The sequence below is a fragment of the Heliangelus exortis genome, chromosome 1 (genome assembly GCF_036169615.1).
Source record: "Heliangelus exortis chromosome 1, bHelExo1.hap1, whole genome shotgun sequence".
In the NCBI taxonomy this organism is placed as follows: Eukaryota; Metazoa; Chordata; class Aves; order Apodiformes; family Trochilidae; genus Heliangelus; species Heliangelus exortis.
In genome coordinates, this window is record NC_092422.1 from 148791263 (window position 1) to 148818712 (window position 27450).

Genomic DNA, 27450 nt, shown 5'->3' on the forward strand with positions numbered 1-27450 from the left:
TGATTTGCTGAAAAAGAGAAAAGTACTTATCTTCTAATTCAGAGGCACCCACCCTATCCTGCTTCCAGATGAGAGGGAGCAGGGGGGGGCAGTGGACATTAAATCAGAGAGCCACAGTGGCAGCAGGACACTGTTCTCCTCAGCTTGGGTGGCTGCTTTTTTTTCCCCAATTTAGCCATTAAGCACAGCCTAAGCAGTTAGAAACAAGCATTAATCACTAGGAAGGAGAAATGTTCCATACTTGCCTCACCTCATTCTCTTTCTTCAGACAGAAGTATTTTGGATGTCTACTAGAAATGTTTGTGCACTGAGAATTGTGCCCAGCAAGATCAAAGGAAAAAAAAAAAAAAAAGCACAACCAGCCTGAGAAGGTGAAAGATCTTTTCATTGCTTTTTTAAATACCAGTTTCCATAAATGTTCTCGCTATCTTTACAAATATTGAAAAATTAGTTTATTGTGATTTTCGCAATCGTACCTACCTTAAACTACATTTACCTTTGTCAGATAGGTTACTTATAGAGGCCCCTTGCTACCTGTCTCCTCTCTTACCATGGAAGTCTAGATGTTGAACCTTAAGGGTTCCACATGGAAATAGCCACATTATAGTACTGCCTATGATACCAAGTTACCTGGGCCTAGCTTCATTCAACGATAAAATTAACCTGACCCCTTTAAAAGTTTATTCTAGCATTTTAATTTACTGATGAATTAATTTATAATTGTATTTTAATAATTAAAAAATATATAATTAACCTTTTTTTCTAAATATACAGACTAACACTATAATAAAAAAAACTTCCTGTATTATATAAAAGTATTAGGACATCATAATTCATAATACTATAGAATCATTTTAGTCTGTTTAAACAATTGTCTTTGGAATTTTTAATTATCATTTTTGTTACCAGGAATATATTGATTTTGACTTCAGTTAATTGAACCTTTAATACATTCCAAAAGAAGTCAGCGTTATTTAATTTACAAATAAAATTAAAACTTTCCTCTCATTTGAAGTCTCGAAAAACAAGCCAAGTTCTGTGAGCCAGAAGAATCAATTTCAAACACAATCACCAAAGCTCTCTCAAATATTCAGAACCTTCCTGTCCTTTCTGGTCATGATTTCCCTTTTGACATTGAACTTGTGATTGGTTATTACTTGAAGCATGCAGGTATGTATCTTATTGACGGGAAAAAGAAAAGTAAGAAAACCTCTTGCAATATTTTCCAGGTTTTGTTTGTTCGTTTTCTGGAGAAATTGCCCATAACTACACTTGGTACGTACACATGCGCCTGAGCGGGCGGGTGGTCCGGGGTAACCGCGGGGACGGAACGAGGCGGCAAGGCTGAGAAACGATCTTCGCTACTGAGATGTGCGATTGAAACGGCTTCTTGTGATTGGCTGATGGGTTGGCGTTATTAACCAATAGTAGCGTGGTATTTAAAAAAGACCAATTACAAGACTGGTCGTGCTGGTAGTGACGTCACTGGCGCCTTAATCCAATAGAAGCGCTGAAAGGTGAGGCCAGGGATTTGCATAAGGCCCCTATAAATACCGGAGTAACCGCATTATCTGCTACCTTGCTGGGTTACAACCAGGCTTTTGCGCCATGCCTGAGCCAGCTAAGTCAGCCCCCGCGCCCAAGAAGGGCTCTAAGAAAGCCGTCACCAAGACACAGAAGAAAGGAGACAAGAAGCGCAAGAAGAGCCGCAAGGAGAGCTACTCGATCTACGTGTACAAGGTGCTGAAGCAGGTGCACCCCGACACGGGCATCTCGTCCAAGGCCATGGGCATCATGAACTCCTTCGTCAACGACATCTTCGAGCGCATCGCCGGGGAGGCCTCTCGCCTGGCGCACTACAACAAGCGCTCCACCATCACCTCGCGGGAGATCCAGACGGCAGTGCGGCTGCTGCTGCCCGGCGAGCTGGCCAAGCACGCAGTCTCCGAGGGGACCAAGGCTGTCACCAAGTACACCAGCTCCAAGTAGAGCGTCTCGGATCGTCAGTTTTAAACCCAAAGGCTCTTTTAAGAGCCACCTAATCTTTCAAGTGGAAGGGCTGAATTGCTGATTTTTCAGGAGGTATGTAAGTCAGCTGTTCAACTAGGTGTCCCCGGAGAATTTTCAGTTAAGAGCCTACAATTAGCAAATAAAGGTTTATGTGGTTAAAATTAAAAAACGCTAATATTAGATCAGGTCTTAAGCGTGGTTTAAAAGAAAAGCAACTTTCTTATTCCAGAACTTTGAATGCCTGGGGTAGGGGGATCTGAATATGATTAAAGAACGTGATTATCTTTTATTCTAGGTGCTAAAACTAATCCTATGGCAAATCCCAGGTGCTATGCAGAACTAGTGTACACTTTGTAAAATCACTGTAAATAAATATTTTTAAAATAATTTTAAGTCTTACCGGGCGGGTTTGTAGCTTTGATTCTGGAGCCTTTGTTGTTTAACGTACACTCTAGTACGCTCATGTGCGCACGTTATCTTTTTTACAATGCAGCAGCTGTCTGAAGGAGATTAGACAATATACACAGATTTTTCTATAGCAAGGATTTTCCGGCTTAAAAACTCAACGCCCAAATCTTGGGCCGGAGACAGCTCTTTAAGAAAAAAAAAAAAAAAAAAAAAAAAAAAGTTGCAGGGAGAGGTAGGGTGATACGAAGGAGGGAGGGCTGTCCTGCCGCCCCCGTTCCGCCTCTGGTACCCTGTGCTGCCGAGCTGCCTTTTTCAACAGGACCAAGGCAGAGGAGGGACACAGCCCTTAAGTTTCCCTGTCGCCGCTCCATTTACTCTCTCCCTCCAAACTTACGCAGCCCCGCAGCCCGTGAGGGGGGGAGCCGTCCCTCGGTCCCCGTGTAGGGGGAGGGCAGCCGGAGCCGTGACGGAAGAGACGGGAATGGAGGGGGCAGTCGCCACCGCCCATGGGGGCGGGACCTGAGGCCCGGGAGCAGAAGGAACCAATGCAAGCCCAGCGCGGGACTTTTAAACTCCCCCGGGCGCCGCAGCCAGAGGTGCGCCGGGCAATTACCGGGGGGCGGGGCGAGGCGCCGCAGTTATCGCCGAATTCCCGAATCGCACGTAGTAAAACTTCCTGTTTTAAAGAAGCCCGAGTAACCCAAGCCTGTACCGAGCGCGCGCGCCCTACTGCTTTGGCTTTAGAATTAATCCCAATACCTGTTCAGAACAAGTAATTTGCTTTTGGTGCTGTGGTTGCCGTTGTGTTCCAGCTCTTTTTGAGAGTAAGTGGGTGGCTCTTAAAAGAGCCTTTGGGTTTATTAAAATGAGTAGACTAATTTCTCCTCAGTTTTACTTCTTTTTGGGCGTCGCCTTCTTTGCCTTAGCTGCTTTGGGCTTGGTCGCCTTAGGCTTGGCTGCTTTGGGCTTCACTGCCTTCGCCTTGGCCGGGCTCTTTGCTGCCTTCTTTGGGCGACCTGCTTTGGCGGCTTTCTTCGGGCTTTTGGCTGCCTTTTTAGCCGCAGCAGCTGCCGGCTTCTTGGCTTTCTTAGGGCTTTTCTTCACTGCTGCCGCTTTCTTGGGTTTCTTGGCCGCGCTGGCGGGCTTCTTAGCCGCGGGCTTTTTCGGCTTGCCTGCTGGCTTTTTCTTAGTAGCCTTCTCCTTTGTCTCACCCGGTTTCTTGTTTAATTTAAAAGAACCGGAAGCGCCGGTGCCCTTGGTCTGCACCAGGGTGCCCTTGCTGACGAGGCTCTTGAGCCCCAGCTTGATGCGGCTGTTGTTCTTCTCTACATCGTAGCCTCCGGCGGCCAGCGCCTTCTTGAGAGCGGCGAGTGAGAGCCCCTTGCGCTCCTTAGAGGCGGACACGGCCTTGGTGATCAGCTCGGTGACGCTGGGGCCGGCGGGCTTGCGAGCTTTAGAGCCACCCGCTGCCTTCTTCGGTTTCTTGGCGGCGGCCTTGCCGCCGGGAGCTGAGACAGCGGGAGCGGCAACAGGCGCGGTCTCCGACATAGTGGCAGGAATCGTCCACGAATCAGAGGAAACCACTGGGCCTGGAGCAAGTCAGCGGCCTCGTATTTATAGAGAGGAGCCGCGCGGTGATTGGTGCGTTGCAGCGCCCGCCCCGCTGCACGGCAGAAAGGTCTCTTCTCCCTGCTCATTTTGTGTTTCTTAGCACTCAAAAAAGGCTGTTTTTATCAGAATTTTTGCCGCCCACCCACCCCCATTTCGCAGCGGCGTGGAAAAGAAAGACTGTTGTTCCCCTCGGCAAAGTTTCCCGTCGAAGAAGCAAAGGGTGAGTTAAAAAAGAGGCGATAAACCCTGAGTCCTGGACCTGAACAGACCTCGGAAGGCAGAAACTTTTGTTTTTCCTTCTAAATAAAATCTGCGATGGTGGCAACTAAATCTCCAAACTAACTAATTGTAACTCTTTAAAGGGTCTTCTCTTATTCTGAATTGAAAATCAGGGATTTGAATTGATATTTTAATCGCAAATTGATTTCAAAGAGGAGGAAGTAACACAGGCTCATCTTGAGCACTGAATATGGATTAGAAATTAGCTTCTTTGTCCAAAATCCTTTACCCTTTTCAAAATGATTACAATAAATTAAATTAGTGTGTTATAAAACAAGGCGAGAAGCAGATTAAAGTCCTGTAAAGGGCTGCTTGTCCCACAGAAGGAGATAACTTTTTATGGCATAGCAGCTTGTACTGTGTGGATCAGTGTGCACACTACAGACATGATTCCCTGGTGCTCTGCTACATAAACTTTTTTTTTTTAATAAATAAGGTAACCAAAGAAGTTATCACGGACGGATTGCGTTAGCAATTGTAATCACTGCCCTATGGCTGGATAATACAGCAGTGGTTTTGTTTTGATACAGTTTAATTGTGAAAATCTGAGTCATTATCTAAGGAGACAGTGCTGCAGCTGTTGTTTCTGTACTTCTAGACAACAAAACTTGCCCAAGTTATCATTTTGGGCTTCCTTTTCACAGTAGGTTGCAAACTATCCCATTTTTTCCTTTTCGGTGACTGATTCCTCTATTGGAAGCAGTGTTAAAAATAACAGCTGACTGATGTATATGGACTGCTGAAGTAACTGACTGCTAACAAGGAGGGGAAAGGCTCGCTCTGCACATTACAAGGACCATGCTTAAGCAAATTAAAAATAAGTTGTTGGGGTTTTTTTCAGAGTCTAGACAGCAAGTATTCTCTGATATTTTCATTATTTTCTACATCCCTTTGTTTTGGCAAAGGCCTGTAAACTTTTTTTTTTTTAGTATTTGCTATTGTGACAATCGGTACTAAAATTTCATACAATGCTATGATTCAAGTAATTTGTTTTCAAATGGATAATCATTAAAATGTGTCTAATGACTTATAAACATTGTTTTGAGGTTTTATTGGTTTTTGTTTCATTTCTATTTCAACATTTTATGGTAATGTTCGCTATATACAAAATGGAACTGGAACAGGCAGCTGTGCTTTTTATCTCAAACTGCACATCCAACAGAGACAAATAACTCTCAAATGCCTTCAACTTTCAGGCAAAAAATGGGTATGGCTGCTCACGGAAAGCCCTGAGAAAACTAAGAACTAGTAATGCTAAATACTTAATGTAACCTTTCTAGGTCATGTCAAAAGGTTGTTTGGGGGGAGGGGAGGTAAGTTGGGTTTTTTGACCCGTTTCCTCCCCTGCAGAGTGACACAGACCGGCCGGAATTAAGGCTTTTTTTTACACTAAACGCATGCTGCCTTTCTCATTTCTACCGGGTTATTTTTCTTGGAATATACCTTGTTGGCTACACGTTTACTATGCAACTACGTGTTTACTATGACTTAATTTTCTACTACATCTTGGACACACTGGGCACACTTTATAGACTTTTTCCTAGGATGTACAGCTCCTTTTATGAAAAAGTGAGTGGCTCTGAAAAGAGCCTTTGGGTTACTTTTGAGGTGGCAACGCTCCTCCGGTTTGCTTTACTTGCTCTTTGCTTTATGGCTGTCGGTTTTCTTGGGCAGCAGCACGGCCTGGATGTTGGGCAGCACCCCACCCTGCGCGATCGTCACCTTGCCCAGCAGCTTGTTGAGCTCCTCGTCGTTGCGGATGGCCAGCTGCAGGTGGCGGGGGATGATGCGCGTCTTCTTGTTGTCGCGGGCCGCGTTGCCCGCCAGCTCCAGGATCTCGGCCGTCAGGTACTCCAGCACGGCCGCCAGGTACACCGGGGCGCCGGCGCCCACCCGCTCCGCGTAGTTGCCTTTCCGCAGGAGGCGGTGGACGCGGCCCACCGGGAACTGCAGCCCGGCCCGCGACGAGCGCGACTTGGCCTTGGCCCGCGCCTTCCCGCCCTGCTTCCCGCGGCCGGACATAGCTCCGAAGCTCTTCCGCAAACACCTCACGCAGTGACGTCAGACACTCGGCTAAACTCCCCCCCACCTCCCAACCCCTTTTTATAGTCTCCCCGCGCGCCCCAGCCTGCCTTCTGATTGGCTGAGAGCCGCTCTCGCTCCCGCCGACCAATGGCGCTTCGGATCCAAATCCGCCCAATGAGGGAGAGGCGCTCGGCCCCGCCCTGGCAGCGGGAGAGGAGCGGGAGGGGCGGGATGGGCGCTGCTGCTAGGGGCGGGGTCCAAATCTCCACCGGTTCGGATGGTAGTTCTCTTTGGCGAAGGAATTGCTCTGTTGTTGACCCACGAGACTCGCTTTGGGTAATCCAGCTTTGAGGGAGACGTGTCCCGCCTGCTTGGCGGGGGTGGAGACGCACAGCTGCTTCCCGGGACCAGGGGAAACCTCTGGTAACGCGATCGTTGTCGCTTGAGAAATTAAGAATATAGAAAATTGTAAATTCTACAACAGGATTACTTAAAAAAAATATTATTACTAATACAAGAGAGAAACTTTCTTTTTGGTAGGAACACTTTGAACCCAGCACTACTGAGAAGAAATTGCTCTGATTCCAGAGACAAATATTACTGTAATCAAACTAATGAAATAGTTTACAAGGCTATTCTGCACACCCTTAGAAGTCAGGCTATCACACTTCTATTCAAACAAGAATACCCTGCTTCCTGGACAAACGAATTCAAGATTCAGGATGTTTGTCTGGTATGGTCTGGCTTTTTCTTAAAAAGATATTACTTTTAATTTTTCATCCTTTTCTCTAGGCATTCACAGTTCCTCTTTATTCCCTGACTTTTTTTCTCTTTCTCCCATACATTTTTAGCAAACACTATTGTCTAAACCCATGAAGAAGCCTACATCCTGCACTTTGCAACATCCTCCTGCTACCCCAGTGTTGTACAGCAGGCTTTTCCTCCCTTTTACCCACAGCATGGGATTCTATTCTCATTTCCATAATTTCCAGTTCCCTGTGATTTTGGTTCCCATATTCAGATAGGAACAAGAAGAATCTGTGGTTCAGTTCTTTAAAATGCATCCCAGATCCTGTCATCACACAGATACCATTAAATTACAGTAAAGTGAGTACTGCTGGTACCAGAGTATGCTGCTTATATCCCAGATATTACCAGTTTCATTTTAGGGAAAGAGAAATATGTGACTTACACAAGGCCACCTATGATAGCCTACAAAAAAACCCAAAAAGCAAAAAACAAAACAAAACAAAACAAAAAAAACCACACCACACCATTTCATCTATATCCTGCAAGTCAGAGAGCACAATCATCCTTCCTCCCAGATGGGTACAATAGAACAAATTTTGATATAAACTGTTCAGCCTGTGCTAACCATAGGAGGAGGATTACAAGGCAAAAGAAAAGGCAAAAGAAAAAGAACTTTATTGCACACACTTGTACTGTTACAATTTGTTTAAGTCTGGGCAACCAAGAAAAGTTCCCTGCTCTGGAACTTTGGTAACCTTTAGAAAGCATCTTTTCTTAGCATTTTGAATCAAAGGATTATGCCAAATCAACTAATCTCAGGAAACTTCCCACGATTCTGTCTTTGTCATCACTAATCTTCACTGACCTATTGGGCAAGTCACATCACTTCTCTCTGCTTCTGTCCTCCCCAAAATAACTTTATTCTTCTGTGAAAACTCCTCAGTGCCACAGATGAAAAACATGACCACTAGATGAAAATGGTATTACAAAGAATACTAAATATTTGTACAACCATAATACAAAGACAAGAACAAATTTGCCTGGGTTTGTGTTACAAGTTGTCTAAAGCTGAGAACATCTGTTCTGGAGTTGTAGAGAGCACATGACAGGATTGCATCCACAACCTGTGCCATCATATGGTAAATGCATAATTCTACAGGCTGTGCTGGAACACAGACTGTCCTTGGATATGCCTCAAGGTTGTGTCTGTTCTTTTCTCCCCTCTAACAAAGCAATTTCTATTTAAATACTAAAAAGTCGTTCGGCTCACCTTCAGTAAATAAACAAACAGCATGGAACATACACGTATACCTATTTCAAACACTTTCTTATTCAAATAATTTTTGAATGGTGTTACGGTTCTGAGGCATAGTAGAGAGACTAGAGACCTTCTTCATATTTTTTCTTGACAGAAATAAAAGCACAAAGCCTTATCCAAATTAGCAAACATTCAGCCAAAACAAAATTTCATTGATCTGTTTAAGGATTTACTACTCACTCAGAGTCTTTACTAGAGATCAAAGATTGCTCTAGCTAATGCAAGTGTTGTCACAGTTTAGCAATGGAATAGCTTTACAATACCTCCTGATGCTGAGGGACAAAAGGTTGCCAGCAAATCTCACAGGTGGACTTGATGTTTCTGCCATGGTCCATAATTTGTGTGGCTGTTGAAGAACCAGGTCATTACCTGAGCACATGGATTGAAACCAGGGCACCCACAGTTCCTATCTGATAAAAGTTATAGGAAGAGCTTGTATCTTTGTGCTCTTTCCACTTAGGACTGTATTAAAGGCTAGGAAGGAAAAAAAAAGTCTTCCATATTAATTTATCTGAAGACAAACCATAGTTCTGGTCAATCAGATGAAGTATCAGCCCCAAGCACAGCCAGATTCCACATGCAGCCCCAGTTAATCATAGTTCCCAACCTCACATTTATCCAAAACCACAACAGAATGCCAAAAGCCTCCTGTATGAGAGCTACACACAGCAGTAGGCATTCTGGCATTGGACTCGGTGCAGAAAAAAAAAAAAAAAAAAAAAGCTCCCAGATGATTTGCATTGTCAAACACAGTTCTTCCATGTGGCTTAAAAGCCCTTTTCAGCACTCTCACACCTTATTCCCACTTCTCTCCCTTTGCCCCTCCCCTTCTCCAAGCCCTCTTAGGTAGTTTTCTACAACTGATGAATACCTCTCCTTTACCATGCACCACCCCCTTTCACTGGAAGCAGGATGAAGTTAACTCTTCGATAATTTGTGTATTTCCTGTGCCCAGAATTTCCCTTTCTGAAACCATTTGAGTACCTAGCATATTCAAATCCTTTTGTCTCAGTCTGAAGAGGACAAGTACAGCAAAGGACACGTACTCCCTATGTCCCAAGAGAAGGAAAGGCAGCTCACATCTGCAAGAATATGGCAAATACAACATTTAAAATGATTTAAAAGATAAAAACAAAAACTCAGACTGAAGTGGAGAAGCAGAATGAAGCAAGTGACTCCTGCAGGTAACTAATATAATCATGGGGCTGTCAGGGAGATTTTTCTGGACCTTGAATGTGATGGGGAGAGAGGTCATTATCCCAGAATACAACTCCTCTTCTTGGGCTGTTTCCTGGGAATGAGAGTCAACATTATCATTAAACCCAGGGTCAGAGATACCACAATAATGTCTCTTCCCTCAATAATCCCCATTCACACACTTCACTTGTCTATTTAAGACAAAAATACATTTTTTAAAGCTAAAGAAGTTATCCCACAAATACAACCAGAAAAAATAAATATTTAGCATACTGAACTGCAAATAACTTCTGAAAGAGGAATAAAACTGTTCAACAAACCTTTTTTTATGCGTCCAGAACTTGTGAAAACAGAATCAAAGTTTTCAAGTATTCTTTTGGGTAGCTAATAATTTTGCCTCCTTAAAACAGATTTAATTGTAAAACATTTAATTTCAGCTAAGTCTGACACAGCCAACTAAAGGTATTGTTTGAGATACCTGCTAGTCTAAAAAAAATATTAAAAAATGTAAAAAAACACCAAAGTCTGGATATAGAGAAATTGATGTAATTAGAGAACTCGCTCTTGAAATCACCAAGATCCTCACTATAAGTCCTTCAACAGAGAAAATTAAGTTTCCTCAATTTATGCTCTAGCATACATTTTATTTTATTTTTTAAAATAGGATGAAGACACCTACATGGAGAACTGCTAGTATTAAGTCTTGTGCTCTAATTCAGTGTTCAGATAAAACTTGAACATCTCAAAAGCAGTTTGCTCTCTGAAGAAGCAGTTCAATTTTTGAAAGTCTCACTGCTCACATGAACAATTTCACTGGACTTTAAAACTGATCTGCTTACAAGAATACAGGAAATTCAACAGTCTGTTTCAAATGTAATAAAGATTTGTTTCTTGCAAGTTGTAAGGGTTATTAGACCATTTTGTTGTCAGCAGTGATTGAAGCTAAAGGAATACTTCTGCCCAAATACAAAAAAAAAGACTCTTTAAAGCTGTCAATGTGAAAGTCCTTTTTTAAAAATATTTGCACCTTAAAAATCACTCATTTCATAGAAATTGCTATCAGATTTTCTACAAGTAAAATTATCAGTCAAGCTTTTAAAATTAGTAGTTTATACTTGAGATGGTATGTCCAAAATGCATCCAGCAGGTGTATGAGGTTTGACTTGCAGTAAACCTTTCAATAAAAGTATAAAAAAAAAATAGCTTATATAATTATTCATAGTGCTCCAGACCTAAGTGTCTACTAGGTATCAACAAAGGCCAAAAAGTATGTCTAGGACCTTAAAACAAGAACTTTAAAACAAGACTTTAAAACACACTTAAAAACCAAGAACCTTAAAAACAACAGCAGAACTTCAGTGAAGAAAAAAAAAAAAAACAAAAAATCCCAACTATAATTTTCTTTTTTATGTAGCTATTGCTTTTGTTTTGAGGTTCAGAATGCCTCTATCTTTCCCTCTTCCCCCAAGGCCAAGGCCTTTCCATCTTACATATTAGTTTTAGACAAATCACAAAGAAACCAGTTATTTCTATACACGGAACATTTATTGTCTTTCACAAGACAAAATGAAGTTTCCCCTGCTGATGAAAAGCCATCAAGACGACTGTAAAGGGGACAGGGCACAAAATTCCAGTGTACATTATACACAACAAATTACCTCCCTGACTACCTTGGAAGAAAGATGATTGGATCAATCTAACTGCAACTAAAAACCAGGGTTATAAAATATTTACAGAAAGGAACGGTACAGAAAATAAAAACCGGACAACCATATGCGTATGAAATGCTGCTTACACTTTAATGGCTCCTTAAAACCTTGTCCCACTACCCTCACCACATCTTTCAGAATGTGCAAGGATTCAAGCAGAGAATAGTCACCCCCCACAGTCCCCTCCCCAGAGTACCACATTATCTCCTCTTCAAGGAAGAGGAAGGACTCCAGGGAAGCAGCATCACCTTCTTGACTGGAATTTCCTGTCACCAAGGGGACACAGCAGCTCTGAAAGGAGGTCCCCAGCCACATCTCACCTGCAGCGGTCTCTATTCTGAGCATACTGGCAAGTTAACCTGTGGGTAGGGAACTATTCCCTGTCATGCGAGCCCTTCCATTGCTTGCAGGAGGACCTTTCCCTCTCCTCCCTCTGCAGCGGTCTGATCCGTGCTCAGAGGGGCAGGAAAGCTGACAAGGACTACGACAGGTCACAGGAGACCTTCCATTTCCTTCATGAAGGCTTCATACACATCATCTTTTGTCTGTACAGAGATGGGGGCAGACGACCCAGCCTTAGGGGCAGCTTTGGTTAGTGGGAGAGCAGGCTCATCATCCTGTTTTCTCTGGGAGGCAGCGGAAGCCCCTTTGTTCTCCCGGCGCACTCGCAGGGCGGTGGGCACAAAGCGAGTGATCTCCGCCTTGGGGTTGGTGATCTGCGGCTTGGCACTGATGGTGGCTGTAGCCTTCTTCTCGATGGTGGCCGCGCTGGTGTCATCCGCCTTGGGGCGCTGAATCAAGCTGGGTGGGGCACTCAGAACCCCGGGATTTGGAATGGGAGTTGGTGGGAAGAGCCCAGGAGGGGCAGGGCCTAAGGGAGGCACCAGAGGTGGCCGTAACATGCCGGGGCGAGGAGGAGGGATACCTGTCGGGAGAAAAGAAAGGGTGAGCTGTCTCCACACCCGGGATTCTTAAAATCTTTGGTGCAGAAAAGTCGCAGAAAGCCAAGAAGGAAAACCAAACCAAACCAACCAAAAAAATAAAGACACAGTAACACTGTCTTTTTTCAACCCTGCATCAACTGCTGAATTGAAAATGCTGCTGCAAAATCCGCAGATTTTGAAGGCTACAGCAGCCTGTGTACTGCTCCCTTTCAAATTTTCAATTATAAACTGAAAGTAAAAGTTTCTTGATGATCCAAGCCACTGAAATTTCAGAGACATCACCCATGTATGACCATGCAGACAAAATCATCCTCTTATTCATTAAGTGGTCACCATTACAACACTCTAGGATTATTTATAAACAGTCCAGTAGAAGTTTAAATTCTGAAATTCCCTTTATGAGGACTGATTTCTTGCTACAAAACTACACATATTTACAAAAATTTACAAAAATTGTCATTACAGAGAATAAGATCCAATACAATGCAGCCACACAGACAGGAGCAAGGGCAAACTGGTAACTGCTTATACTCCCTGGCTTGGTCACCACAGCAAAAACTGGGACAATAAAGCAGGGAGAGATTTGGTGCTGAAGAAAAGAACGTAATTTACCTGGTGGAGCAGGAGGGGGCAGGCGAGGAGGAGGTCCACGTGGAGGAGGACCTGGGGGCAGACCTGGTGGGGGGCCTGGAGGAGGGCCTGGTGGTCGCCCAGGTGGGGGGCCTGGTGGTAGAAGTCGAGGTAAAGGCCCACGCAACCCTGGTAACCCAGGAGGTCTCAGGAACGGAGGAGCTCCTGAAAGCACACACACAAATTAAGTGGAATTTAGCCCATGGTTAAAAAACCCCAAAACTATCCCATCAGCTAATACTAAAGATCCTCAATAGGAACTCAAAAGCTGTCTTAATGCTAGCCAGCTGCCAGATTACACAGATCCTCTAAAAAATTCTCAAAAAGAGGCAGATTTTAGACTTAGAGTAAAGTTTCTTCATAACACTCAGGTATCTTCTCTCACTTGTACAAAAGAGCTCTTCCCCATGTAATGAAACTGCAGCAGAGAGCACCTACTGAGCTGAGGTTGTTAAGAATTTAAACAGTTAAAAGAATTTATCACTCTGGCATTCAACTGCCCTTCTGACCTGAGGTATCACAAAAACAAATCATGGGGAGGACACTGGAAAGAACTTGGCTTTCCCCCTGCTCCCCCTGGAGCAAAATTTAAAAATCACACTGTTATGTACCTATGTAGAATAATACATTACAATCATAGTATATACTGCTCACTACAATCCAACTATTGATCTTTGCAAGGTAAGAGTAAGATCAAAGGACAGATTCATAAAACTAAGTTTTATATACTCTTTTTAAATACAAAACAGTTTATTACTGTCATTCAGTTCAGCTATATGGTAACTCTACTAAGTTACAGAAAAGAAACTGAAGTCTTCCTCTAAGTAAAAATGAACCTCAAGTGCTTGTCCTAAAAAAATCCATACACTATAAAGTTATTGATTGGCCTCATTGCTAGTAGTCTCCACAGTCTAATATTGACATTAGTTTAGAACTTTTTTTCACTTGAGTATAGTTCTCTTCCCTAAAAAGGCTCCATTCAGGTCATAGAACAGCAGAAGCATCCACACCACAAAAACAAAACAAAAAGAAAACCCGAAAGCCAAAAAACACACCACACACAGAAAACCCACACACCAAAAAAACCTATCAAAGTGTAGGTGGTGGCTCCTAACACTCTATAGCATGTCTTGCTATGGGCAGAGTGAGGGGAAGAACACAAGAAAAAAATAAAATAGGAAAAAATAGGCACTGGGAAGGCACTGATACCTCTTGATCTTCATGCAGCACTGGCTCCACTGCTGCCCACCAGCACTGATGCTATGGAATGAGCCAGTGCTTGACTACAGCTACAAGAGGCTGATGCCTCAAAAGCACAGTACAGCAACAAAGACTGAGCACAGGAGAGAGCACACAGGTCTCCACAAATACCACACTGAGTTGATATCCTATCTGTAGCATGGAGAGCCTACATCCTTCAAATCAGAGTAAATGAAGCATTTACCTGGTGGAGGGCCAGGAGGAAGGCCAGTGGGAGGGCCTGGGGGCCTCAGTGGAGGGGCTGGAGGTGGCCCTAGAGGAGGTGGCCCAGGCATAGGAGGTGCCTGTATCTGAGTGGGAGGAACAGACTGCTGAGTCGATTGCTGCTGTTGTGTCTGGGAGGTTGCAGTAGATGACCCAGTCTCTGCAAGAGCTTCCTCGCCGAGTTGTTGTTGCTGTTGTTGTTGTGATGTCTCTTCAGACTCAGAGTCTTCTTCCTCTTCCTCCTCCTCTTCCTCTTCTGAATATTCTTCCTGTTCTCTCCCTTCTTCTGGAATTTCCTGACCTGGGAATGGAGACACACACAAAAGGAGTCCACAGGTACTATCTTTGTCAACATTAGAGAAACTTAAATTAAAAAAAAAAAAAAAAAAAGAAAGAAATCTTAAATAAAACAAAACAAACAACACAAAAAAACCACCTGACATTTCACTGTTAAACAGAACATTAAAATTTTAAAAAGTATAAAAATCACAGCTCTAGACAGAGCTCTGCCACCAGGCTCTCTATGTGTTTCCGTGAAAGCTGAAATTTCTACTGCCAACCTGAACTGCTACTATTTGGTCATGGTTTGTGGGATTTTGCAGGGATAGAGGGTAGAGAACAGGGGGTGGGAACACAATATTTTACAGGAGTAAAAGTTCTTACAGGTTAGAGGATGAGCACATAGATGATTTTCTTTTTCATAAAGAGGCTCATACTTGGGCACAAGTTGCTCCTTGTGCAAATCACAAAAGAAGATTCTGTTTGAACACAAGAGGAAAATTTTTCACTAAAAGGACAGCCATACATCGGAACGGTCTCCCAGGGGAAGTGGTGAATACCCCCTGTAGAGAACCACAGGTCCCCAGGTGTCGCTGATAATGAACTGGGATCTTAAGCCCAGGTGTGCCCACTAATTAGGGCCTGCCCCAGCCGGAAATGGGCGGGGCTGAAGGGCAAAATAAAAGGCATGCTCCCAGAAGCAAGAGAGGTCAAGGAAGAGAGGAAGACGCCTGAGGAGAGGGACGAAGAAAGAGCTCTGAAGAAGAGCCATGTCCCCGAGAGAAAGAAGGCTCGCCGCAACACCCCTACTTTGGAAAGTTTTAAGTCTCAGCTCAATGGGGTGCTGAGACATAATCACTAATATCAGAAAGGTTGGACCAGATGATCCTTGAAGTCCCTTCCAACCTAACATTCTGTGGTTCTATACTTCATTTGAGCAATTGTTTAGAAGTTAAGCAAAACAAAATTTACACAAGAAAGATCCCAGTACATAAAAAAAACTAAAGTTACTATTATAACTTCAATTATGCTACACAAAACACACACTAGACTAAAAATAATTTTTAAAAACGCCAAGAAATACCTAACCACAGCTTAAAATATTAGCAGATCTTAAGATTATGACACTAAAATATTTACTCTATAAGTAAAACCTCTGCAAACCAGGCAAGCTTATCAGAGAAACCATAAACCTGATGGTTTATCTGCACTTAATACACCCATCTCACCTGCCATTCGTAACATCATGGCCTGGAGTGGAGTCAGTTCTTTCATGTTCTTTTTCTTTTTTCGTGACTTCCCAGGCATGTCTGCAAACCGTACGCTGTGACCTGAGAAAAGCAAAGCAGGAGAAAGGATGGCAGGAGATGGGAACAAAATAATTCAAGTCAGGTAAATTTAAGTCTTCTGCCTGGTATGAATAACATATCATTCCAACATGATGATGCTCCTTACGTAAGAGTTAACATTGCTGTTACTGACTATTTAAAGTCTTGCTAACTTAGTATTCTCTATCAATTGGACTCGCCCAAGCAATGAAAAAAAATAAAATCCAAAACCATTATGAGTATGAAATTCAGTTGACTTAGTTGAAGTCACTGAACAGTCAGTATATTTTACACTGAGGCTTTATTTTTTTGGGTACCCTGCTAATTCATTCAATGTTTCAGGTGAAAAATGGCTTGTGACTTTACTAAGCCAACTCCTTTGTTAAGAAAACAGGTCCATCTGAAAAGATGTTTCACTTCCAGATAGTTTCCTTCTGATCCATTTACTAATAAAAAAATCTTCAGCTGAACTTCAGGTAAGAGAGTTAGCAGACTACACAAATTACTCTCCCCTTCAGTCAGGAAAGGACAGAAACTCTACTAAGCAGCATTTATCTTTTGAAAATCGAACCCCAATCTGTAATTTTCCAATCATACCTGATTTCTTTTCTTCACCACCTTCCCTCTCCTTGTCATTATCACGATGCAGGAAGTCCTCGCCTTCACTGTCTGCGTCTGACCTCTCGCTGTCACTGTCATCGCTACTCTCATCATGTTTGTCTTGATCCATATCCTCAGGATAACCCTCATCTTCACTGGTACTGGACATATCGTCATCATGCCCTCGTTGTCCTGCAGGAAATAAAAGTATTAGGACATCCATGAACTCCAAATACAAAATATTCTGTCTTCCACACAAGTGTATGTCTGCAGTTAAAAAAAAAACCCCACTAGCAATAGCTTGGACAGGGTTGTCAACCCTCTACTGTCTAGCACGTATTTTTAAGTACTATTTTGGAGAGCCTATTCATAAGATTTCCTACTAGCAGGTTGGTTTAACTTCCACAGCAAAGGTGTGAAGGCAACTGCTATCTGCAACTCATTAGTTAACTTGTTATTCATCAACCACCCACCATTAAAATACTTTGATGCTTTCTGGTATGCAACAAAGCTGACCCACCCATTCCCCCAAAAAAAGTTTCTACAGATGATACAGTAACTGAAAAGGAGGACCCAGGTTCTCCCAGTAAATGTATACCTCAAGGATGGCTGTGGGGTTTTGTTGTTTTTGTCTGAGGTAATTGTTATTTCCTTTTTTCGTGTTTTGTTGGGCTTGGGCTTTTTTTTTGGTTGGTTTTGTGTTGTTTTTTTAAAGGAAGACTTCTCAAAATGTGTACAATGTTTCAGCACTCTTATGACTACATAGAAAAATACCCAATCTGTGCAACTTACTGAAAAAATAGTATCTGAAAGTTGAAATTAGAAGTTTCAACATTCTAAAATACAGATTAAAAAAAACCTGCAGATGCTATTAATATACCAGAATCTCCTCAGTGGTTCAATCAGTTGAGTGAGAACAGTCCTTCAAGTAGTATTAACAACCATATTGCCCTCGTCTAGGCACACCATAGTCATGGCAGTGCTATCCATAGCAAAACAAAAAGATTAAGGGAAGCCCAGAGAGAAATAGGAAAATCCTTACCTGCTTCAGAACTGTAAGAAATCTCCTCTTCTCGCCTTCGAGGAGCCATCTCCAAGGTGAAACCCACTTTACGGCCATACATCTGTAGGACCTGAGGTGGGGGTGCCCCTGGAGGAGGTCCAGGGGGCTTCCTGCCTGGAGGTAAACGTAGAACACCAAGCCCAGGAGGAGGAAGTACAGAAATGGACCGAACCGGTGGTCTGGAAATAGGAATGGAAATGAACAACGTAGGTACACAAACAAATGAAAACAAATAATCCCTTAATAGCTTTTGTTCATCATTGCTTACACAGCAGCCTTCTAAAAAGAAACACAAAAGTATGTATTTTTGTCCCAAGGAGTCTACAACCTTGTAAAAAGACAACTGATGAAGATCAGACAAAAGCATCTCAGGAGGCAACTGCAGACACACACAAAAAAGCAGGGATTGAATCCCACTGCAGAAGCACAGTGAAATAACCAGAAAGTTGGTGAAAATGGAAGGTTATTAAAAAAGAAAGAACAAGTACTAAAGTGAAAGACCTGACAGTCAAGTAAACAAGAAGCTTAAACTGAATATGCCAGCATGGCAAAAGAATGCATATATGGCATTTTAAGGGGCCATTATGTTCAAAGTGGCAGGGTTTTAAGTTTTACTGACATGCAGAAAGAAAAACGCTGGATTACTCAAAGTAATTTAAACAAAAACCTGTAACTTGGGAAAGATTAAAAAGGGCTTTGGTTAAAAGAAAGTATAATTCACTTGCCAGGAATTAATGATTTATGTCAGTATTTCCTTAATTTCTACCCTTAGTTCTTCTGTAGTGAGAAAAGGATTCCTTTTTTACTTCAAGTTTTTTTCCACTTACCCATAGGCAGATGTCTTCTTGAGAATAGAAGGTGGTTGGGCCCCTGGAAGGGGAATGTCCTGTATGAGGATGTTGGAAGGAGCATGTGGCATATCTGGTAAGGGGATACTTTCTACTTCAACATGTTGAGCATTCTGGGAAAAAAAAAAAAAATGAAAGAATGGATTACTCTCATAGAAGCTACTGCACAAGCTTGTTACCTTTCAGATCACACAATACATGGGACTTGCCATCACTTGCCAAATGTGTACATTATCTGTCCATTAAAGACATTTGGGAAGAAGTCAACAGTAAAAGCTCTCAACGCAAAGTCAAGCACATGCAGTGCACACATGAAATGTTTTTTGTATTTCAATAAAAACACAGTCAGGTTTCCATTTCCCTTTAGACCTTCAGTCCCAAAGCAAAGAGGCTGTAGACAAGTATGCCTGCATTTATTTTTTTTTTTTCCAGCGTCAGGAAGGCACAAATCACAAGCTACTGAATATTACAAAGGAAAAAAAAGTAAAAAGCCTTAGATATTTGCACTTGGACAACATTGTTTCCCAATATGGTATGAAAAAATGTCAAATAAAGCTTTCTCATTGCTTCCAGCAACAGATTTAGAAGAAGTTGACAGAAATGTCAACTTACACACTCACAGGATTGCTCTCTTTCATATATAAAACAAATTTCAATACTGTTGATTTGTAACATAAATCTCCCTTCCCCCTGTAACTTCTTGTTGAATGAAATCAGTATGTCAGAGACAAGTAAAGACTTGACAACCCCCATACTACCCTCATTTAAAAGCTGTAAGTGGAGACATTATCCAGATCATTGTAAGTACTTAATATGGGCCACATAACATATAGACTGGTCTCTTATAAAAGTTCCTCTCCTTCATAGCTGTCACACTGAACAAGCAGATCAATAATACTACCACAGTTACAAGCCTGAAATCTAAGAAGCATTACCTTGACAGCATCAAAATACTGGCTGAGTTGTGATCTCTTCTGCTCATACTCCACTTCCAGCTTGCGCAGCTCTTTATAGATGTCGGGGTTCTCCTTCTCATAAAGCCGCAAAATGCGCTCAAAAGTCTCGCGGAGTTTTTTGCGTTTATCCTTTAGCACTTTCTCGTTAAGTTGGGGCTGTTGCACTGGGTTAAACTCTAATCCAAGACAGCAAAAAACACCCCCAAATTTTGCAAGTTACTCTACTGCATAACTGTGAAAAATGAAACAGTTTCAAAGCAAGCAACTTTAAATCCCTGTTTTCCATGAGTCTTCTGCCTTAATGACAATCTCCTCCTTCAACTCTAAGTTATTATCATGGATACTACTGGCATTTTTTAAGGCATCTTCCTGGAAAAAAAAACCCTCTTTAATGACACCACATCACTTTATATTCTGTGAATAATGGGAGATTGATTATATTTCCTTTTAACAGAAAAGGAAACAGGTTACTCCCAGTCACTCCTTAAAACTATGTTGTGTCTACATAATCCACAACCTACGTCCAGCACCTGGTACCTCTCACTCACCCATTTCATCCAATTTTTCCATGTCCCGGATAATCTGCTTTGGATCTTTCATCTTTAGTACAGCTGCTCGTACCATCATTCGTTGCTTTTTGTTCTAAGAAAATCAGAGATCAAGCACATCAGAAAAGTGCTGCAGAGGAAAGGGACAAAACATCTTGTACCAAATATTCCCCTCTTAATATTCCCAGTTTGCAACAGAAAACACACCTCAAGATGCCCTGCAAATATTAACCCTGGCACAAATCAGCAGCAAAAGTAATTAAAACTGCCAGGAATTTAAATTCCACTACTTTGCTATTTACAGATGCTTCTGTAATTCATTCACTTCAATTAAAGTGCCTACAAATAAAACCAAGTGACAAAAGGCATAAAGTAAAACATGCTAAAAAGTTCACGAGTCATGCATTTTATTGGGTGGTGTGTGTTTTTTCAGTTCCCAAGTACAAAAGGGTGAAATAATCAGAAGTTAAAAAATAGGAGACTACGAGATACTTAGTCACACAAAAGAAAGCTTCCATCTGTTTTCTTACAACTATTTGTTTGGACAGTAGCTTCCAAAGCCAATCTTAGGATACCATTTATAGTCTATTCAGTGCCCACAGCCCATTACAGTCACAAACATGATACGTGGTACAGAGAATGCCAAGTAACAATGTCTGATCCATTTACCTTCTTTAGTTCCCTTTTCCGTGCTTCCTTCCCTAGAGAGGAGCAGAAAAGAGAAAAAATAACAACTTGAAAGAGACAACCAAATCCATGCAGAACCTTTCCTTCACAAGGATTAGTGCTGTTTCTCAACAGTTATGCTAATGTTACAGAGACTGAAACTTGCAAACTCATCTTCCCAGTGGGAGAGAAACACAGCATGAAATAGATTTCTACCTCACGTGTGCTGCACAGAAGGGGAATGGATAAAGCAGTCCTTGTGTCTCCAGTTGCAGGGTTGTTTCTGTACAGAATACAAGGCAGCAAGTCATAGTGATGTGTGCAATTATGAAAGGATTGCTGCCCAGAAGCTCAAAAAGAGCCAACGACAGACAATGCACTTTAAAAATATGTCAGCTTTGAGTATGCATCTGCAATAAAGCATATTCACTGTGGAATTCTGGATTTTATTTATCTGCTTAGCATTGTTAACATCTGGCACGTTACCAAAAGAAAAAAAAACACAGTTAGATGGTTCTTTCATCTAACCAGACCACTTGCAAAACTTGATGTGTTCCTCAAATTCTAACCTTGGACAGATTAAGATGTCTGAAGAAGGAGCTTGCTGTTTAGCCAACAGCTAAGCACAAAGACTTCTGAACACTGATAACTAAAGTAAAAACTAAGAGATAAATACTTAAGAGAAGCAACAGGATGAAAGCAAGCAAGCAGCCTTCTCAGGAAATTTTTACACCAGCCAAAACTGCGATGATATTTTTCAAGACAGGGAAACCCAGTTCAGGTTTACAAGTGAGGATTTTCAGAGAAAGCTTTTTTTTCATCTGCTTCCCTAAGACCTCTTCCCCTTTCCCACCTGCTCAGCTTTTAAGCATACTTACGGGCCTGATCCGTGGGATTCATGAACTTCCCACTCTTGGTGGAAGATGTTGATCGCCGCCCCATTTTGACTTTTTTCCTTCCGCCTCAAAAAAAAGTTAAAAAAGAGGGAAAGACCTGGAAAAGATGGCACTGTTTCAGGTCCTATGCACCAGCACTTTGATAATTCTTATTTCTCCTCCTAGTATCCACAGGCTGCTCAAAAATGTCAAATACTTGTAAGGTCCTCAAACACTACTACAAGCTCAGACATTCACATTAAAATCACCCTACTTGAAATATTATTATTTCATTAAGTACCTACTTACTACTAAGTACCTGCTTTAATCCACAAGATCATTATTCATTCCAAGACTCAACCCAAGAAGCCTCCTACGTACACTATGGCATGCACAGGGGAGGAAGAAACACACATTCTGGTTTTCTAAGAGCACAACAGAGTCCTTTTAGCCTTTCAGTTACTTTCATAAAAGCTCTTCAATTTTCACTTTTCCATTCATCTCATTTTCAAATGTTTCCCACAGATTTCCTCCTTTCCTCAGATTTTTAAGCTGTCCTTGATTTCTATCCCCAGAATCAACTTTATCCACCAGCAAGTGTTCTGCACACATTTGTGTCTTCTCCCTGCAGACCACTGCTATACCACTGACCTTATGCTCTTTAACTCCATCAAAACTACTGCAAGCTGTGTTACAATGACCAGAGAAAAGGTTATTCTGGGAAGAATTACTTCCTGTCTTCAGACATTTCTTCAACTTACAGGTAAGTGTCCAAACACACCAAAGTGCTCCCTGATATTTGGGAGTTGATAGGATGCTGCTTTCTTGTCACCAGACTGTATCAATTGCAACTGAAGCATTCTCAAGTTCAGTTTAAAGTTGTCTCTCTGATGTCACCATGTGCACCCTTCTTCCCTAACTACAGTAGATGCCACCTTCAAACCACTTACTCCCTCAAAAAATATTTAAGCACAGTGCCTTATTAAGTGGTCCAAGGCTGCAACTAACAAGCTCCAAGAACTGACCACATTCAATGCAGATTAGTAATGATCTACAGAGCTCTGCTCATGGCTCATACTACGAGGTTAAACTCACAGACTGCTGTTTGCAGCAGCATCCCGTGATTTCTGATCACTGATAATATACTTCTTACATATTAGAATACACCGATTTGTTTGTTTGTTTTGTTGTTTGGTTTTTTTTTCAAGACGCTATCATTTCTTTAGGTGGGAAGCTCACTAAACAGAGAGAGACGTTACACTTGCACCTCGGATTTCTCAGATTTCTAACATTTAAAGGATAAAGAATAAACTTCTGAAATCTCGAACCTTTTAGGGCACAAAGAAATGCAATAAGTCAAAAGGCGAGGGGGGGGGAGGGGGAGGCATCTTGATTATTTCCCCCCCCCCCGCACCCTAAACAACGAGGCAGAAAGTCCCTCATGAGGCACACAGAAGCGTCCCCGCCTCCCCTCCTCCCCCGGCGAAGGGAGAAGGCGGTGGCGCAAGCCGCCGCCACCGCCTCCTCGCTTTCTTTCTCTTTCTCCTCCTGGCCCAGTCCCGTCCCGCTTCTCTCACCCTTCCGCCCGGCCTGGCCTGGCCAGGGCGACCCGGCTCCCTCTCGCTGTAATTGGCCTCTATAATCGGCCCGCTCCTCGCCTCCGCGGCCCCACCGCCATCTTGAACCGGGACCGAATGGCGCGCCGCCGGAAAGCGCAACTGCTACGGCGCACCGGAAGTGGGGCCTTCAGCGCGCGCCGCCTCCGACTCTATGATTCTTCCTCCCTCCCTCCCTCCCTCCCCTCCTGCGCGGAGGCTCCTCTATGGTCGGGTGGGCGGTCTGGCGGGGAGGGGCAGTGGCCCTACGTGAAGTACGTGAGCGGTGCCGGCATGGCATGGCATGGCATGGCATGGCATGGCATGGCATGGCATGGCATGGCATGGCATGGCATGGCATGGCATGGCATGGCATGGCATGGCATGGCATGGCATGGCATGGCATGGCATGGCATGGCATCCCTTATTTTTCGCAGTGCACTGCATTGCACTGCGAAAAATAAGGGTTTAAAATTGTAGTTTATTGTTTTGTTGAGTCTATCTTTCAATTTAATAATGTTTGTTTGGTCAGTGTGTTGAGATAGCATGTTGTATCCTGTTGGTTTGGGGTGTATGTTTAAGCGTACTTATAAGGAGGAAAAGCCAGAAAAATAGGAGGAGGGGCCGACCGGAGGGGCCCGCGAAACAGGGACGTTACGTGACCATTCCCCTCAGCAACGGAACGAAGCCCGCGAAGCAAGAACAAATGCTGGGAAAGCCTGCAAAACGAAAACCAATGATAAACTGATAAGAGACTAAGGGGAAGGGTTTTATGAAAAGTGTAGAAGAACCGGTTTTACCTTACCGAACTTGCGAGCCGGTGGTGGGGCTACGGCTCCCCAGCCGCCTGGTGTGCTGCAGCGCGCTGCTTTACTTATTTCTCTCTCAATAAAAAGTTTTAAGCATAGAGTCAGTGTTTTTGACAGGGTGACTCTACAAAATGGCTCCCTGGCTTGGGACAAGGGAGAGCTGAGAGGCATGTGTGAAACCGCTGCTTGTGGGAAATAAAAACAGAGCGCTGAGGAAGCAGGGAGTTCCTGGTTCTCTGGGATGTTACATACAGAAACCCAGAAAGCCACCCATGTCCTCCACTGCACCAAAAGAAGCATGGCCAGCAGGTTGAGGCCAGCCAAGAAGCAAGGCCAGCCACTCTACTCTGCTCTCATAAGGCTCCACCTGGAGTATGGTGCTCAGTTCTGATATCTTCAGTACTGGCAGGACGTGGAATTGTTGGAGCAAGTCCAGAGGAGGGCCATGAAAATGTTCAGAGGGCTGGAGAACCTTTGCTATGAGGACAGGCTGAGAAGTTGGTGTTGTTCAGCTTGGAGAAGAGAAGGCTCCAGAGAGACCTTATTGTGGCCTTTCAATACGTAAAGGGTGCCTATGAGAAAGATGGGGACAAGCTTTGGCAGGAAGTGTAGCGATAGGATGGTGTAGCGGTTTTAAACTGAAAGAGGCTTAGTATAAGGAAGAAATGTTTTAGGGTGAGAGTGGTGAAACACTTTAATAGCTTACTGGGAGAGGTGGTAGCAGCCCCATCCCTGGGAGTTTTCAAGGTCAGGTTGCATAGCGCTCTGACCAAGCTGATCTAGTAGAAGTTGTCACTGCACATTGCAGGAGGCTTGGAGTAGATGACCTTTAAAAGCCCCTTCCAACACAAACCAGTCTTACTATTCTATGATTCTGTGTGTTTCTTGCTGGGTTTGGCCTGAAGTCATCACTGCTCCGTGTGAGTGCAACTGGCATCCCTCATGTACCAGTTGCTGTTTCAGGGAGAAAAGTGGCCGCACAAAGAGAACAGGAGAAGCAGTTTGGTCCCAGCAGGGACCACAGAATCTACCCTGTCACCTGTCCTTTCTGCAGCCCCCCTGCCATGGAAGTGTCTGCAGCAAACTGGTGACCAGCATTCGCCCAAAGCTGGTGCTTCACTGCCAAAAGTGAGTCCCTGCAAAAATCCCTAGACACATGAAAAAGCAGGATACAGACACACAGAACATCTCCTTGCATACGAGTTGCATCACTTTAATATAAGGAAGGGGAAAGCAATAAAGAGTGGGTGCAGGCTTAAGGAATTAACCTGTTGGAGGGAAGTGTAGGCATGATGGTCCTCTAAGCTCATATGCACGTGGGAGCAGAAACTGTCTGATCTCTCAGCAGGTTTTACAGACCCCCTTCTCTGGGTGGCAAGGCCATGCAGCATGATGTTGTTACAGTTTTTCAAATAATAGAGAATTGGTTGCCAAACTTGGAACTTTATGAAGGATCACTGCAGGGTGGGTGAAAGCAAGACTATAAGCTGTGCATCACATTAACACTGACGTGGGTCACAAACTGCACAAAATCCAAGTTAGCAGATGGTCAGCCCAAGAGCATTCTCAGAGCAAGGGCTTCTGGAGCTCTCAACACCTGAAGAGTCTTGACCACCCTGCACACAGCAGAGTCATCCCCACCTTGCACCTCTTTGACCTGTTATTGTCACCAGAAAGAATTTGCTGCTGGGCAGATTTTTGTTGCCACCATCCAGCATTTCTACACAGGTTTGAAAGGAGCATAGACTGGTTTGGGCTGGTTTACAGCTTCTTTACTTCTTTGGGGCTGATCTTATTTGGAACATGCATATTATCCAGTTTTAATTCCTAATCGCTTATCTGCAACAACAGACTGAGCAGAGGTAGAATATTTAAGGGGTTACGATGGAAATCCTATGTCCAAGCACATCCCTGTCGTGTCCCATGTCACTGAAGAGGGGCACAGCTGAGGTTTTGCAGATTGGATGCTCCTCACAGGACTTGGGGTCTTCTGTCACGACAATACTGGGCTCAGTGGGGACAGTGGTTCTGCCTCAGCCCTAACTTCTTTCTCCCAACAGTGTCTGCTGACCTGAGGCTGACCTGAAGGACAATAGTCCTCTCATATTTTTTCCTTGATGCTTCTGTCACACCAAGAGTCAGCTCCAGGGAGTCTAGAGGAGAAGGCTCAGCAGACTGCTTTGCCTCAGACCGATTATGACATCTTTAGAAGACCAAGTTCAGAGGTCTAGAGAGAGCAGGACAGAGTTTCAGTTACCAAGCAGAAACAGAGCTAAGCACCCTTGGGTGCTCTCCTTTGCCTCTTGCCAGTTAAATGTATACTGCACTCAGTTCAAGTATTCAACCCCCAGTAATGCAAGTAAAGGCCATCAATTTTCTTATTGTAGAGTTGAGGGAAAGAATTTGCGACAGTTCCAAGCTGATCAGTGGGGGTTTTTACCACAAAACCACCTTGTTCCTTCTGGGTGTTGCCATACCCCTCTGTGAGGTCATGAGTGGCTCTCCTAGTTTCCCAGGGGTGCTGTCCCAGCTCACAGCTTCCTGCCTCATAAGATGCAGGACAGGCTGCCACCCACCAGCCTGCAACACCTTCCAACACTTCATGGCGTGAAGACACCTGCCACACCTGCTGTTGATGGCAAGCCAGTTTTCCTTCAAGCCCCCCAGCCACAGTGATCCATCAAGAGGTGAATACAAACTGTATATGTTTGTGTTCATCATTGCATATCCTGGTTTCCCTGATACTGCTTAGAATTTGCCTTCAAGAAAATATGGACAAACTACCTGAAAAGTACAACATCCTTGGTTTTGTTTGACTCCACTGTTCTCCTAGAACAGTGATTGGCAGTCTCACAAAGATACGTACCCAGCTGGTGGGTTTTCTTCCTAAATTACAATCTATATTTGCACGTGGAAATTCACCAGGAGCCAGGAACTCCTACCTCTCTCACTCAACTGTTGCTGTTCTGCAGATTGACAGTCTCTTGCCTCTAGACGAGTACCTCCAAACTGAGTGCCACTTGTGTCAGGAGGCGGGACATACCACATCTTGGAGAACTGATGCCTCAGGTCACAGTGTCACTCACCACAATAGCTCATGTGAGGCAAAGCAGTACTTTTCTGCCTCCTCTGAACTGCCTCATCTGACCTACATCATCCACACATTGCAACTTGTGGTGGTCCCAGTTTGTCAGTCTCTGGAACCCATAGAACACTCCTGAATCTCCCTGGTGGTTTGCAGAGCTGCTTGAGGGCCAGCAGTTACATTGCCATCTGTTGGCTTTTGAACACAAAAGCAACGAGGAGTCAGAAAAAATGACTAAAGTGGGAACTTCGATAGAGACTGAAGTAGGACAACAGAAACAACAAGAACCAAAATCCAAAACAAAAGGGTCACAAAGCCAGCGTAGAATTTCTCTGTTGTAATTACTCCCATCTTCTTACTTTCACAGCCACAATATCATTATAATAATCCAATATTGCTAATATTGAATATTAACAAACATGTTTGGATTTAGATATGCTTTTAGCATGGGGA

The 27450-nt window shown here is 43.3% G+C and overlaps 4 protein-coding genes across 5 annotated transcripts; 1 reads left to right on the forward strand and 3 right to left on the reverse strand.

The window, feature by feature from the left end:
• The first annotated feature begins 1465 nt into the window (after window positions 1-1465).
• On the forward strand, window positions 1466-2395 carry LOC139791104 (histone H2B 1/2/3/4/6). Its single transcript, XM_071732908.1, has 2 exons — window positions 1466-2082; window positions 2306-2395. The coding sequence occupies exon 1, from the start codon at window positions 1609-1611 to the stop codon at window positions 1987-1989; it is 381 nt and encodes a 126-aa protein (XP_071589009.1). The 5' UTR covers window positions 1466-1608; the 3' UTR covers window positions 1990-2082; window positions 2306-2395.
• An 852-nt stretch (window positions 2396-3247) lies between these two features.
• Window positions 3248-3999, reverse strand: LOC139791103 (histone H1). Its single transcript, XM_071732907.1, has one exon. The coding sequence runs from the start codon at window positions 3964-3966 to the stop codon at window positions 3310-3312; it is 657 nt and encodes a 218-aa protein (XP_071589008.1). The 5' UTR covers window positions 3967-3999; the 3' UTR covers window positions 3248-3309.
• Window positions 4000-5878: 1879 nt separating this feature from the next.
• Window positions 5879-6371, reverse strand: LOC139797733 (histone H2A). The gene has a single exon (XM_071747534.1). The coding sequence runs from the start codon at window positions 6328-6330 to the stop codon at window positions 5941-5943; it is 390 nt and encodes a 129-aa protein (XP_071603635.1). The 5' UTR covers window positions 6331-6371; the 3' UTR covers window positions 5879-5940.
• Window positions 6372-11121: 4750 nt separating this feature from the next.
• Window positions 11122-23224, reverse strand: WBP11 (WW domain binding protein 11). 2 transcript variants are annotated; one of them, XM_071732909.1, is made up of 12 exons: window positions 23086-23224; window positions 21512-21626; window positions 20637-20668; window positions 19968-20061; window positions 19399-19595; window positions 18443-18576; window positions 17595-17794; window positions 16550-16744; window positions 15854-15955; window positions 14326-14646; window positions 12864-13046; window positions 11122-12232 (listed from the first exon to the last, which is right to left on the reverse strand). In XM_071732909.1, exons 2-12 carry the CDS (start codon window positions 21573-21575, stop codon window positions 11799-11801), a joined length of 1956 nt encoding a protein of 651 aa, XP_071589010.1. In that variant the 5' UTR covers window positions 21576-21626; window positions 23086-23224; the 3' UTR covers window positions 11122-11798. The 2 variants fall into 2 exon arrangements, with proteins under 2 accessions (XP_071589010.1, XP_071589012.1); XM_071732911.1 differs by lacking the exon at window positions 23086-23224 and adding an exon at window positions 22655-22794.
• Between the last annotated feature and the right edge of the window lie 4226 nt (window positions 23225-27450).